At 43.7% G+C, this 15,065-nt stretch overlaps 3 protein-coding genes across 4 annotated transcripts in view; 1 reads left to right on the forward strand and 2 right to left on the reverse strand.

The window, feature by feature from the left end:
• dnah1 (dynein, axonemal, heavy chain 1) overlaps positions 1-370 on the reverse strand; it is a 32,224-nt gene extending 31,854 nt beyond the window's left edge. Inside the window, exon 1 of the mRNA XM_058079478.2 lies at positions 236-370. The gene's annotated coding sequence lies outside the window, so the exon portion shown is untranslated. The remainder of the gene's footprint in view (positions 1-235) is intronic.
• A 6,950-nt stretch (positions 371-7,320) lies between these two features.
• On the forward strand, positions 7,321-12,709 carry LOC131136072 (netrin-4). 2 transcript variants are annotated; one of them, XM_078794865.1, is made up of 10 exons: positions 7,321-7,792; positions 8,671-9,002; positions 9,086-9,496; positions 9,801-9,927; positions 10,831-11,019; positions 11,084-11,300; positions 11,369-11,499; positions 12,056-12,124; positions 12,203-12,373; positions 12,456-12,709. In XM_078794865.1, the coding sequence occupies exons 1-10, from the start codon at positions 7,690-7,692 to the stop codon at positions 12,590-12,592; spliced, it is 1,887 nt and encodes a 628-aa protein (XP_078650991.1). In that variant the 5' UTR covers positions 7,321-7,689; the 3' UTR covers positions 12,593-12,709. The 2 variants fall into 2 exon arrangements, with proteins under 2 accessions (XP_078650991.1, XP_057938553.2); XM_058082570.2 differs by having other exon boundaries at positions 7,322-7,792; positions 8,671-9,113; positions 9,182-9,496.
• On the reverse strand, positions 12,521-14,960 carry chchd4a (coiled-coil-helix-coiled-coil-helix domain containing 4a). Its single transcript, XM_058082593.2, has 3 exons — positions 14,771-14,960; positions 14,427-14,525; positions 12,521-14,082 (listed from the first exon to the last, which is right to left on the reverse strand). Exons 1-3 carry the CDS (start codon positions 14,790-14,792, stop codon positions 13,736-13,738), a joined length of 468 nt encoding a protein of 155 aa, XP_057938576.1. The 5' UTR covers positions 14,793-14,960; the 3' UTR covers positions 12,521-13,735.
• Positions 14,961-15,065: the final 105 nt, after the last annotated feature.

Raw genomic sequence — 15,065 nt, forward strand, 5'->3', positions numbered from 1 at the left:
AATTTTCATCAAGTAGAATCTCAAAATCTTGAAATATGTCAAGTCAAAACTATCGGTATTAGCATACACAGGTATTAGCATACACCGGTATTATACTGTCCCTATATTAGTCGATATCAGATCGATGCCAAAACTTGCAGTATTTCCACACACTATTGATAAGTAGCTCACCAGACGTTTTGTCCACGTCATATTCGTCATTTGTACATTTTGACATAAAAAAGGGGGCGCATACCTGTAGTGATTAGAGTGAGCTCTTCCGCTGAACAAGAATGACGGGAAGGTCTGCCGGAGAAAAGCCTGCAAAAAGTCGCTCTTTCGGCATCATTGACTTTATAGTGTGGTCCAAACCTTTTAAGGCAGAGTAACTCTACAGGCCCGCATTTAATCCCATATTCTTTTTCCCTTACTAAACTGTGGAAAATCTCAGTTTACCAGTGGTGGGTAAAGCTGAACGTGACAACGGTTGCCATGGAGATGATGTCACGTGCCACTCTGCAGCCTGTAGAATTTGGGCATGCAACCTCGAGGTTTTTACCTTTGCTTTAAGATGCTTCACACATAATTTGACATTTAATATTTAGGAAGTGATGCACATCCATGCAAAATATTGTAAAAAAAACACTAAAAAATATTACACTAAAAAGAAAGCACAAAGTAACCTCAATGAAAGGCAACCATAATGATAACAATATTGTCAACATTTTTGGAGACCAAATAAACCAGTTTTAATATATAATAATGCAATATTTTCCTTAAAATGTCATCTTTTATTCTATAAAATTACAGGATTGCCGTTTGTGACATTTATTTTCTCACAGGCAATTCGTACTGTGTCAAACATGTGCAGCATTTCTTGAAATGTGTTCTGTGCATATTACTTCTCATATATATCAATTATTACTAATTTATAGTGAATGAGGAGTGTTCTCTGTGGGAAAAAAAATATTTTCAGAGAAGAAAAAGTGAATTTTCTTTAAGGAAAAATCCCAAGTTTGGCAGAGTTTGAATGCCGTATTTCCTAAAATGGTAACTGCTATAACCTGATATGTAAAAATTTAATATCAAGTGGAATGGAAAGGCCTAAAAATAAGAACTTATACGACTGCATTTAAAAATGTGCCTGTGCGTAAACAAAAATGGCTGACTCCAGTGTACACGTTCATGGGCTCGATTTTGTTGTGTTCCTTTCACACTCATGACAGTGTGAATGCGTCTGTAAGGGGAGGAGGGGGGGGGGGGGGGCAACTGACCCGTGCGATCCCCACACTCCAGGGTCACGGGGGCACCACAACCTTGTCTGTTTCCCATGAAGATCACAGGCATCATGCACTGCAAGCCCCTGCTCCTGCCCCTGGCCTCTTCAGTTGAAACGCATCAGAGCAACCTGAGATTGGGTAGCCAAGCACAAATGAACAGTCTCATGTGTTTGAAGCCTCACGTGTCCCTTGTGAAGGACATGCTGCCTTGCATATAAGGAAAAAGCTATGTCGGGCGGAGCCCAACTGAAGGTGATTAAGTTAGAGGAGGCGTTATGTTTTGGTTGCGGTCCAAATGACAAAGACCTGAGGTAAATGTCTTCTATGGGAACTCTATGGGAAGGGCAAATGATGAGTTCTTTACACACAGAGCCAAAGAGCAATGCCCAAATACAAAGAGTGGCTTGATTTGGATGCTATGGATACCGAAATTCTGTGCGGTAATTGGTCATTACTCAAGATGCACTTGTTGACATGTCGGAGGCCCTTGGATTCGGTCTCAAAACAATGATCTCATCTAACGAGGAAGCCCAAACCAAAAGAAATCTTTCCTAAACATTGAAATCAACCACATCTGATGACATTATCACAGCCGAGTGGCGTCAGCGCTGAAAGCATGCTGTCAAAGCATTTTTATTAATGATTAACACATGACTAATGGCATCGATTCAATCGGTGAGACCATCCTCCCGGCAACGGAGGCTCCAAAGAAAAACCACAGAAGAACCACAAGTCTGTGATGAGCTGGTGAGACCTAAAGCAATGTTTGGTTGGCAGCGCAAGCCGCCGCCAATGATGGTACCTGACTGTACGCTTGCAGTGAAACAGATTCCAAACTATGCAGCTTTTGTTCTAGCTTTGATCCACCCGGTAGTCATTTAACAGCAGGCTTAACGTCACCTGATAACTTCAGCCTTACATTAGCAGCTTTCTCCAGTTTCTTTCAATGCTGTGATGTTGTGAGGTCTGTGAGAATACAAAACCTATTTTCCATTGTTGACATCGGGGGGGTGTGCTGCCAAATTTAGCTCCTTATGAAGACCAGATGTTAGCAGATCAAAAAAAACCTTATTTCCCACTTACTGTCAAGGCTGTTGGGAAAGCTTTAGAACATATTTATACTTCCCCTTTGCAGAAAACCACAATTGTGGGCACACCCTCAACGGGTGATCAAATGTTTGCACTGGCACACCGGCAATGAAATTTTCTATTACCGCTGAAGCCTCGTAAAACCTTTTTGCATTAATCCTTTAAACATGTCAAGACCACCTGTGAGTATTTTAACAGTCACTAAGATACTGATGCACAATATTCTTTTAAAGTAGATTGTGTGCTTTGAGGAAAGTCAATGGATGTTTTGTTGCCGACCATTTTACATTAAAACTAAGATTTTTGACAGTTTCAGCAGCGATCCCAGAAGTTTGGTACTGCATTGAAGTTGCTGTCATGTACCGCAGATGGATGCTTTGCAGTCCAATAAAAAGCACGGCTAATGAGTTCAAAAGTGCCAGAAAGCAATAACATGGCCAGATGAGGGGGCACACTTCAATCCCAACCCTGCAAAGTCCTGCAGGACTTCAAACACCTGCATTTGATTTTTTCCCCCCCCTTTCATTTGCTTGATTCCTATGGGGGTGTTTAGAAGGAGGGTCGTAAAAATATTCAACATATATAACCAACATAAACCAGTGCATCCGTTCATGCCTGTAGCTCATTTTAAACCTCAGTCGGTATCATATCTTACTGACTTGAAGACCCAGCACATTATAGTCATAACTAATTATAAAATTGAAAAAAAATCTTTCAGTCTTATTCCAAAACCCTATACATGGTGTGAACTTCAAAGGCAACGGAGTGTCAGAAAAAAATCAATAATGGAACATTCAAAATGCATCAGGGAACAAGCAACCACATAAAACGATGGTGACCTGACAAAAACTCAACAGAAACTAGTAAACTAAATATACACAAACTAATGAGACAATGAAGCACACCTGGACAGGCCACGAGTGGAGTGAGAGATGATTGGAGGAGACATGAGAAGCTGGAACTAATAACGAGATGCAAAGCACAAAGCTCATAAAAAACAAAAATATTGTAAGGGTTTGCTCAGACTCGTGTTTGGTTCGGTCAAATGTGAAGTTCTACTAGTTTACTGTCACTAAACAAGCAGCCCGAGATTGCAAGTGAACTCTGGTACAGTTTTTAAATTGAACTTTTTATTTTAAGGGCATTAAAAATCCAATTCAACATGACCCTATGTGGAAAAAGTGACAAAAGTTTAACTTTTTGGAAGGTGTGTGCCGCATTTCAGAAAAAGAACATCATACCAACAGCAAAATATGGTGGTGGTAGTGTGGTGGTCTGGTTCTGTTTTACGGCCTCAGGATCTGGAAGACTTGCTGTGATAAATGGGACCACAAATTCTGCTGTGGCTACACGTTGAGCAAGTGGTTAGCACACAAGCCTCACAGCTAAAGGACCCGAGTTCGATTCTACCCTCGGTCATCTCTGTGTGGAGTTTGCATGTTCTCCCCGTGCATGCGTGGTTTTTCTCCGGGTACTCCGGTTTCCTCCCACATTCCAAAAACATGCTAGGTTAATTGGCGACTCCAAATTGTCCATAGGTATGAATGTGAGTGTGAATGGTTGTTTGTCTATATGTGCCCTGTGATTGGCTGGCCACCAGTCCAGCGTGTACACCGCCTCTCGCCCAAAGACAGCTGGGATAGGCTCCAGCACCCCTGTGACCTTCGTGAGGAAAAGCGGTAGAAAATGAATGAATGAATCTTAAAAATTTAAGTTTCAGTCACGCGAAAACAACAAAGGACTGAATTAGGGACAACAGAATGTTATAATTCGTTATAATTATAATTCATCACAAGGTATCAGTGCACTCACAACCAGCTTGTCAACCCATTGGAGATTGCACATGGTCATTATATCTTACTGAGAACACAAAATTCATCACACATCAACTTAACACTCCAAAAGTATTCATTCATTCATTTTCTACCGCTTTTTCCTCACAAGGGTCACAGGGGGTGCTGGAGCCTATCCCAGCTGTCTTTGGGCGAGAGGCGGGGTACACCCTGGACTGGTGGCCAGCCAATCACAGGGCACATATAGACAAACAACCATTCACACTCACATTCATACCTATGGACAATTTGGAGTTGCCAATTAACCTAGCATGTTTTTTGGAATGTGGGAGGAAACCGGAGTACCCGGAGAAAACCCCAGGCATGCACGGGGAGAACATGCAAACTCCACTCCAAAAGTATATCTCAGAAATATCCTAACATCCAGGCAACTAATCCTCCTCACCCAGAGGAGAACACATGACATAAGGGGATGCATCAAGAGAAGATGCAGGAGATGCTTGGAGTGACACCACGTTCTTATACACGCATGTATGAGCAGTGTGAACAAACGCTGAGGATTACGAGGAAAAAAGGGTGGAGCCGGTCACTGTTCATCTGACCCTTGCTCACTGACCTCCAACCCCCATTAAGCCTTGTAAATGAGAGGAAGAGGAACAATTAGAGAGGCAGTCATGGGGCAGGTAGGAGATCCCCCCTCCGACCTCTCCTGTCTGGTATTTGACCCCTCACAGTTGGGCGCTGCAATGAAGAGCCATCTTCAACAATAAAAGAAACTATTTAAAAAAAAAAAGAAGAATGTAATGCATCCTTATATATTTTACAACTTAATTACTTTGGGGCTGGGCAAAATAACACTTAATGACTGTACAGCCAATTAAGAATTTTAGTGTTTTTGCATTTTGGACCACATGCAGTTGACTTTAGTGCAGAAATGCTGCTTTTTAAAGTATTTTACAGCTCACTTTTCCACCCTGATGAAAACCTGGACCTCAAACCGTAATGATTCCAATTAACCCGCACAAAATATCCTGGAGGCAGTTATACTACAACACTTTTGGAGTATGTACGTCTGTCATATAATTAAATGTGGAAGTACTGTGAATACTTTCCAGATGCGCAATATAGTATATAAAATGACGGGATTCATCATTTTATTCCACAATTCAATTAATCTGCATCGCTTTGGGGCGGCACGGCGGTCTAGCGTGCAGACCTCACAGCTAGGAGACCAGGGTTCAATTCCACCCTCGGCCATCTCTGTGTGGAGTTTGCATGTTCTCCCCGTGCATGCGTTGGTTTTCTCTGGGTTCCAAAAACATGCTAGGCTAATTGGCGACTTCAAATTGTTCATTTTGTGCTGGAGCCTATCTCAGCTGTCTTCAGGCGAGAGGCGGGGTACACCCTGGACTGTGTAAATCACATGGCACATATAGACAAACAACCATTCACACTCACATTCATACCGAATGTGGCATACATGTCGCCTTCTTAATTATACTAAAGCCACGTTTGGATTATTTCTGAGGCGAAGCGCGCTGCACTGCATCATAACATAACCAAAACAACCACCACACAAACAATACAACCGCTGTCATAAATGAATACCTCTCTGAGTATTATCATATTAAAAGCTGATTTTATTTAACAATGTTGGTCCTTTTGTGCTCGTATAAATTTATTGTTGCTATTTTTTGAAACTAACGCAGTTCTGCGGTCCTGCTTTTCCTGGTTGAGCAATAAAACTGAAAAGGCATGTTGTTTATTTGTAAAAGGAGGGAGTGGAATATGTCAGCCATGTGTGTGGTTACAAGAATGAATAAAAAAATGCACGGTTAGACGCCGCATCGCATGTGTTTATTATCAGCTGCCACGATGAAGACTGACAGCGTTAATCCCATTAGCCAGACATACAGATGATGGAAAGCCAATTCCATTTGTCAGATCACTTTGGGGCCTCAATGCACCATAAGGCTGCACGAAGGACTATTTTTATCCTCGTCTCAGGTTTCCTCCGGCTAGACATCAAAGAGGCGCGTAATTTGGATTTAGTGCGGCTGAAAAACAAGAGAAGCAGAAGCAGATAGAGCTCATTTCTCTGAAAAAGTACTGACTGTGAGCACAATGGCTGCCAGGTAGGGGTGGGCCGAACGATCCAAATATCAGTAACACTTTTCAATTGTTTGTTTTTTTTAATTGGGTTTATATTGGTTATTATTTTGTTTGCACAAGGTCATTATATCTTACTGAGAACACAAAATTCATCACACATCAACTTAACACTCCAAAAGTATTCATTCATTCATTCATTTTCTACCGCTTTTTCCTCACAAGGGTCACAGGGGGTGCTGGAGCCTATCCCAGGTGTCTATGGGCAAGAGGCGGGGTACACCCTGGACTGGTGGCCAGCCAATCACAGGGCACATATAGACAAACAACCATTCACACTCACATTCATACCTATGGACAATTTGGAGTCGCCAATTAACCTAGCATGTTTTTGGAATGTGGGAGGAAACTGTAGTACCCGGAGAAAACCCACGCAAATATCAGTAACGTTAATATCAAGGATGTCAAACTGACACTTTTCACTTCTTTGTTTTTAAATTGGGTTTATATTGGTTATTATTTTGTTTGCACAAGGTCATTATATCTTACTGAGAACACAAAATTCATCACACATCAACTTAACACTCCAAACGTATTCATTCATTCAGTCATTTTCTACCGCTTTTTCCTCATGAGGGTTGCTGGAGCCTATCCCAGGTGTCTATGGGTGAGAGGCGGGGTACACCCTGGACTGGTGGCCAGCCAATCAAAGGGCACATATAGACAAACAACCATTCACACTCACATTCATACCTATGGACAATTTGGAGTCGCCAATTAACCTAGCATGTTTTTGGAGTGTGGGAGGAAACCCACGCAAATATCAAATAACATTAATATTGGTTATTATTTTGTTACATAAACAGAAAAAAGTTTGCGGGCATAAAGTCAAAGGACGATAGCAGTACTGGCCTGTATTTTCTTGATATTGGACCGATATCAAAGTACAGTATCGCCCACACCTAATGCTCTGTGCATTAACACGCCGCTACACTTTGAGGTGGATTTTCTCCAATATCCTTCCCCCCACGGTGTGTGCGGAGACACTTTAAGTGGGTGGGTTGTGTGGATAAATAGAGCGCTCCCTCCGCTTCAGTGCGCAGAGCTTTGAACCTGACTGGAGGACAGCACTGTTGTCTGCCTCTCAACTCGTACGCAATCTATTCAGTTTCCCGTTGGATTCTTGGCTTCATCTGGATAATATTTTGTGGTTTCTCATGAGGAGCGTTTGGGATTCTTACTGAAGAAGAACATGACTGATGTCATTACTGATGCTTTAAATTAGTCCACATTTGTATTGATATTTAAGGCTTTTAGGCTTTCACCCCACCCAACACTACTTATGCACAAACATTGCGTAATCAACTAAGAAATGCTCTTGTCTGTTCATCATGATATTGGAGCTTTTTTCTCCTCCTGGATCGAGATTGTAAAGCGAAATGGAAAAAGGCGTGAGAGCGTTTAGGATGATGGTGAAGGGTGATCGACGGATGCTACTGGCGCTCAGCTGGGTGTTTGTGGTCGTGACACGGGGCCGTGCAGGTGAGGTGCACTATTTCATGTGGGTGAAGTGAATGAGGGGTGTATTACCGTCAATCATTGGAGCAGTGTGTTATACTGTGTTTCTAAAATAATGGCCACTTCATGTAAACACCGTACATATGATGCAGTGTGGTTTTACACCACAATAATGAACATTTTTCATGAATAAATGTCCGACGGTGTCCATCAAAACTAAGCATTATTATCTTAACAAAAGGAGCAAATGGTCATATTTGTGGTGTATTTACTAAGGAGTCTTTCTTCTTTCATAATAGTACTTCTTCAGTTACACATGTATGCTTTTACGTCCTGTAAAGGTCATAGATAATGCCGCACTGCCGCTCGCTATGAAAAGGTAACCCGAGAGTCCATTGGGGAAGAATTATGGGCTGCATGTAACATGAACTCAAAGAATCACATGACTTATAGGTGGAAACAATTTCAAAAACAACTATGCGCCTTTCCGTTCTGAAGGTTTATTATTATATTATATTATTATTATTATTATTAGGGTGAGGAGCTCAGTCATCCGGGAGGGGCTCACAGTAGAGCCGCTTCTCCTTGAGGTGGCTCGGGCATCTAGTCCGGATGCCTCCCGGACGCCTCCCTGATGAGGTGTTCCGGGCATGCCCAGCCGGGAAAAGTCCCCGGGGCAGACCTAGGACACGCTGGAGGGATTATGTCTCACAGCTGGCCTGGGAACGCCTTGGTGTCCTCCCGGTGGAGCTAGAGGAGGTGGCCGGGGACCGGGAAGTCTGGGCTTCCCTACTAAGACTGCTGCCCCCCGCGACCCGGACCCGGATAAGCGGAGGAAAATGGATGGATGGAGGTTTATTATAATGAAGGATTGAGCCACACTGACTGTGCATCTGCTTCAGTTTCCAGATGTGCAGACCATGCTTGCAGTCCGCCTATTAGGAACCTGGCTACAAGCAGAGCCCTCACCACTCTGTCGGGCAGCTGCGGGAACACCACCATCCCATGCCCCCACCCACCCAGTCACATGACTGATGACCCTTTCTTGCATCCAAATACCTGGTGGGAATCCAGTGCAGGGACCGTTGTAGAAGCGGGACATGATGAGATCCATCTGGACCTGGAAACACAGTTCTGTCTGTCCCACGTGGTTGTGTTGTTCCGCTCACCGCGGCCTGCCGCCATGGTCATTGAACGATCTACTGACTTTGGCAAATCCTGGGATGTTCTTAAGGTGTTTGCACACAACTGTAGCATGGAGTTTGGTTTGCCCGATGATTTTAATCAGCCTGGCTCTTTGTGTACGTCCCGTTACAGCAGTGCAGAACCCTGCAGCGGTGGGGAGGTAAGATGTACAAAACGTGGCATGATTTGAGCAGTCAGACTCACAACTCGTGCACTGTCTCTTCCAAGGTGATATTACGGATACTGGACCCCAGCAGTGATATCATTCTGGACCCGTACAGTCCAGAGGCTCTTGCATATTTGACACTCACCAACCTCCGGATTAAACTGCTGAAAGCTCAAACATGCCCTCCTCTGCGGCAACCCCCAAAGGGCGAACCGCAGTCCATGTTTGATTCAGTGACACCCGCAGAACAACGAGCCTCAACGAGCACCTATGCCATTTATAATTTTCTGGCCCAAGGGACTTGTCTGTGTCATGGACATGCTGAGTTTTGTATTCCACTCCACAGCAGCCACAACACACAGCAGGACAGTAACATGGTGAGTAGCTTTTCATAGAATATGCTAAGGGGGAAATTGCATCTTCATTGTTGGGTCGGTGTCTTGTGTGTCATTGCAGTCTTACCGAGGGTTCGCTGTACTGTATACTTTATGCATGTAACCTTTTATAAAATGTGGCATCATGTCTGATGATATACCGGGGTCCTTACACTCAGTCACCTGAAGGTTCAACTATCATTTGTGATATAGATAATATAACGTACATAACGCTGTGACTGGTCGTTATTTAATGTGCTTCTCTAGACAGTGCAGGTTACTGACAATCCCTCCATGTGCCTTACAGGTGTCTGCTCGGTGTGTGTGTACTCACCACACAGCTGGCTACCACTGTGAGAAGTGTGCGTCGCTCTACAATGACCGTCCGTGGAGGCCCGCTAACGGCAGCAGCAGAGATGCAAACCCATGCCAGAGTAAGTGATCACAGACGACCATCCTAGAAATAGAAAGAATAAAGCGATTCCTTCAGAAAATGTGTCTCATTACTGAGATTGAGGAGGGTAGTAAACTTTTATAATACCAGATGCAAATGTGCCCCCTAGAGGTTGTGAGAAGTACAAAAGTAATACAAATGTGTCCCAAACAAGGTTGACATTATCTGGGATGTGTTGAACATTCATTTTCGACCGCTTTTTCCTCACGAGGGTCACGGGGGTGCTGGAGCCTATCCCAGCTGTCTTCGGACGGGAGGCGGGGTACACCCTGGACTGGTCGCCAGCCAATCACAGGGCACATATAGACAAACAACCATTCACACTCGCATTCATATCTATGGACAATTTGGAGTCGCTAATTAACCGAGCATGTTTTTGGAATGTGGGAGGAAATTGGAGAACATGCAAACTCCACACAGGGATGGCCGAGGGTGGAATTGAATTCAGGTCTCCGAGCTGTGAGGCCTGTGTGCTAGCCACTCGTCCGCCATGCAGCCTATATATTATATTATTGTTGTTAAATTTCATTCATTCATTTTCTACCGCTTATCCTCACGAGGGTCGTGGGGGGTGCTGGAGCCTATCCCAGCTGTCTTTGGGCGAGAGGCGGGGTACACCCTGGACTGGTGGCCAGCCAATCACAGGGCACATATAGACAAACAACCATTCACACTCACATTCATACCTATGGACAATTTGGAGTCGCCAATTAACCTAGCATGTTTTTTTGGGGGAGTACGGGGAGAACATGCAAACTCCACACAGAGATGGCCGAGGGTGGAATGTGTTGAACAATGATAGAAAAAAATATATCTGTACAACTAATACTTCTTTGTCATCCTGACTTTGTGTCTCTCTGTCATGGCATGTATGTGACACCAGAGTGCGAGTGTCACGGTCACGCAGATAGCTGTCACTTCTCCCAGCGAGTGTGGCTCTCCACCGGGGGTATCAGCGGCGGCGTGTGTCATAACTGCAGACATAACACCTACGGCCGCAGGTGCCAACGGTGCCGTCGGGGCTACCGCCGTCACCCAACTCTACCCATCAGCTCTCCACTCACTTGCCAACGTAAACAATCATTTGGAATACATATTTTTGAGATACATTTTTTAATCTATATCTTGTCTGTTAGGCTGCTGGTGTGACCCCCAAGGTTCTTCACCTCCAAGTCCTGGAGAGGAGGGCCATTGGTGCCACCCTCGCAGTGGGCAGTGCAAGTGTAAATCCGGCGTTGGAGGCACAAGCTGCACGCGCTGTTTGCCCGGCTATTGGGGCTTTGGAGAAGAAGGGTGCAAAGCCTGTGCTTGCCCTAACAACTGTAATCCCACCACTGGGCAGTGTCTGAACAGGTGAGCTTTTAAGACTTGACACATGACCAGAAAAATCTAAATTTCTAAATGATAAATGGGTCTTGCAGACACACAAATAATCAGGTGTTCAACGTACCAGTGGGTGGAAGAATCCCTGCTTTGGAGTCTCATTTCTTCATGGATGAAGAGGAGGCACACTGGCCAAAAGAGCAGGCCGTATCTGCGCTGCACTCCACAGGTATGTTCAAACTACAGAAGACAATAGACATTTACATTAGTCACCATACAAAAAAAAATATGTATTTTTACACCACTTTGCTTAATATTAAATCATATGTATAAACAGTTAAAGCAAGAGAAACTTATAGTATTTAAAAGGAGCAAAATGGGCAGCGCAATATTATCTGCAATATGTCTGCTCCTGCGCAATATTATGTGTATATTTTGGATATCTTGTGTATATCTTGTTAAATTATCTTTTTTACTCCACTTTTTGTACACTTTTTTTTAACTTGACTACCGCACTGAAAGGAAAAGCTCTCCAATCTCGTTGTACATCTTGTATAATGACAATAAAGGCCATTCCATTCCATTCCATTCCACTTTAAACAGGTAAAACAGTACAGGAATGGAGCACAATATGTTACTTTTTGTCATGAAATTGATTTCCATGAAAAAAACAGCTGCATTTCTAGAGTTACAGCAGTGTCGTGTCACCATGTCGCCTATAGCGTTACATAAGTGCTTAGTCAACACATACAGTAGCTAAAATAACCCATTACATGTGCACGCAGGGAAGTGCATCTGTAAGGAGAAAAAGCTGAGAAGTACGTCTGACCTCTGCAAGATCCGACACGACTACGGTAAGAAAGAATGTACAGTATTCCTGGAAACAATTTTGAGTGTACTTACATTACGATGAACCGGTGTCACCATGACAGTGATGAAGGCGAGCGTGGTGTCAGCTCACGACAAAGGCAGCCATGCTGAAGTGCAGGTCAAAGTACGCAAGGTCCTACGATCAGGTGTGGTGGCACTGAGTTTGGGAACAGTCAGCATCTTTCCCGTGTCCTGGACCAGCCGTGGGTGCACCTGTCCGATCCTAAACCCAGGCAAATGCTGTATATGCACTTACAGCATATTGACGACATCAAGTACAAGTTAGAATAATGACCAGTATGTTTTCCTTTATAGGTATGGAGTACCTGCTTGCGGGACCAGAAGAGGCTTCCACGGGCCGTTTGCTGGTCACCTTGCAGAGTGCGGCGGTCCCCTGGACACCCAGACTGGGCCTTCTCATAACAGAGGGCCTAAGAAGCGGATGCTCGTGATTGACATAGAAGAGACTCAAAAAGACCACACGGGGAGTTAAATCACCAGCACTCTAGGTCACTAAACTGGAAAACAGCAATGCGGACATGAAAGAATGAAATAAATGTAATATTTGCGTGGCTGCACAAGTCTGTCAATACTTTCACAGAATGTCAGTGATCCGCTGGAAGGTTGCGAGATCAAGCAAAGCGACGGACGCGGGACAAGCAGGAGTTGTTTCAGCAACTTAGTTTAATTCTTCATAAATGACTGCCCGGCCAACATGGTTGTTCAATGAGCAGCAGACAAAGACGATGGTCCTGAATATTTCCCAATGGCCAGGTCTCCTTTTGTATCACGGAGAGAGCAAAACCTTTGAAAAGTCCTGATTTGTGTGTTCATTTAAGTCAATCATCCGGCTTTAATGTAGGTAGGTAGGTAGGTAGGTAGGTAGTACTTGCACAAGCACGCAGATCAGCTATGATAATACACATTATTCATTTTCATTAAATATAATATATTTCCACAAACCATAACAGGGATACTTTGAATTGTAAGGCTATAAATGGTTCGCTCGCTTTAGTATGTTTATACCAGATGACCAATGCTGTATAAATTAAAACTGAAGCCTTTATGTATGACAAATACACTCATAAAGTATTTGTACTTTCCATAAATGACATTTAAGGAAATTCATTATTTTGGTAATGGACTGCTAGTTGAAACTCTAACGCTGGCAGCAGAGGAAGAACATGAATAGGTCACACAAGTACGCTCATATGGAAATGTTTTGAAGGACAATACGTTCTAGAAACTGTAAGGATGAGCGATTAGATTTGTTGAAGAAAACGTGAGAATCTTCCCGTTTTCTTTTTGCTCCATGTACCCGGACAAAATAGTCCATCAAGAAGCACCTAACAGTGTCATGACGCAAGAAATGCAGATCTGAACACACAGTGAACCTTAATAACCACAAGTGCTGCAGTCAAAAACCATAATCAACCGATATCTTACATTATTTCCTGTTTCTCAGCATTCTGGTGCCATGCAAATACCACCCATACATGCCACCCACTGCACAAGAAGGGCAACCCTAGAGCTGGAATGCTGTGCAGTGCTTACAAAGTGAGATTTAAGAGCCCGCGGATGACGACAGGCTAATCTTAGCTGGCATCCTGATTGTCTGTAGCTGAGCTTGTTGGAGCAGAGTCTGTTTCTTGTGATAAGGCAGAGCCCTCAGTCGGGGCGGCGGCAGAGTCAGAACCAGAGTCGGCGTCTGGTTGATTGGAGCTTTGTTTCTCTTCCTCCTCCTGAGGATAGAGCTCGGGGAACTTTTGCATGCATTCCTGCATGTTCCGGAAGTGGTCGATGCACTCCGAGCCCTTCACCTCTTCCGTACTGTAGTGGAAGCATGAGAAGGCCTCCTTGAACTGAGAGCCACAAGGCCCGCTGGCCATTCCGCCAAGGCATGGACAGTTCCAGTTGATGTCCCCATTGGGCAGGATGAGGCCTGCAGACACAGGACACCAGAGAGTGGTAAAGGGATATTATACTGTTTTCAAAGGATGGATATTTGACTAATTATCTATTGATTGCTGTTTTTCCTCATCATTTTAATGACAGGTTATGAACTCCTGTTAACTATTGTAATGTCATATGTCATATGTGTTCCAGGTTACTGGGAAGTAGGAAATATCCCACCCGGAGTTTCCAAGTTCCTCATATCATTCCAGTTAAAAGTCAACCAAAAAAGAAACAGACGTAATTACACCAATTGCAATAGTGTATCTTACAATGACATTTTTTAGAGTTAACATGTGAAAATGTGTTTTATTCACACATTAAATGACCAACCTTGCTCTTCATATGGATCATTGGGATCATCTGCAACCAGCTCAGCATTGCTTGGGGCCTCGTGGTCCTCCTTGGTCACAAAAATGATGCGATCTTTCCCTGGAATTAAACACGAGACATCTAACAAGCAGTTGAAAACAAGTACTACTTCAGCGAGTACTCAAAACTCAAAACAGTTAAAACATTGTTGTAACTACCAACTAGACATGGACATGTTCATTCCAATTTAAGGGGAAAAAAAACATACACATGTTAAAGTCAAGTTGAAGAAAGTTAGCCTAGCATGGCAACACGCACGGTGACATTGCAGACACGCGCTCAAATGAATGAAATGTCTAAATTACCTTCTTGCTTGCAATACGACATGACTGTCGCCGTTTGTGTCCGTCGAATATCCTCCACACAGGTAAAATGTGGTCAGCCTGAGATAAATTACTCAACAACTGAGAGTATTTCATCGGACAATCCGGCCGGGGGAGCCGTAAAACCCTATGACCTACTGAACGGCGCACTGTGATGACGTCACAGATCTCTTATACTAATCCCTACAGTCTCCGATACTGTCCAATATTAATATAGACTCCTTGTGTTTTCTGTAATGAAAGCTTATTTACTTGAGTTCGGTATCATATCTTTATG

This window comes from Doryrhamphus excisus, linkage group LG11 (genome assembly GCF_037039965.1).
Source record: "Doryrhamphus excisus strain RoL-2023G ecotype Guam linkage group LG11, RoL_Dexc_Guam_v1.1, whole genome shotgun sequence".
NCBI classification, from domain to species: Eukaryota; Metazoa; Chordata; class Actinopteri; order Syngnathiformes; family Syngnathidae; genus Doryrhamphus; species Doryrhamphus excisus.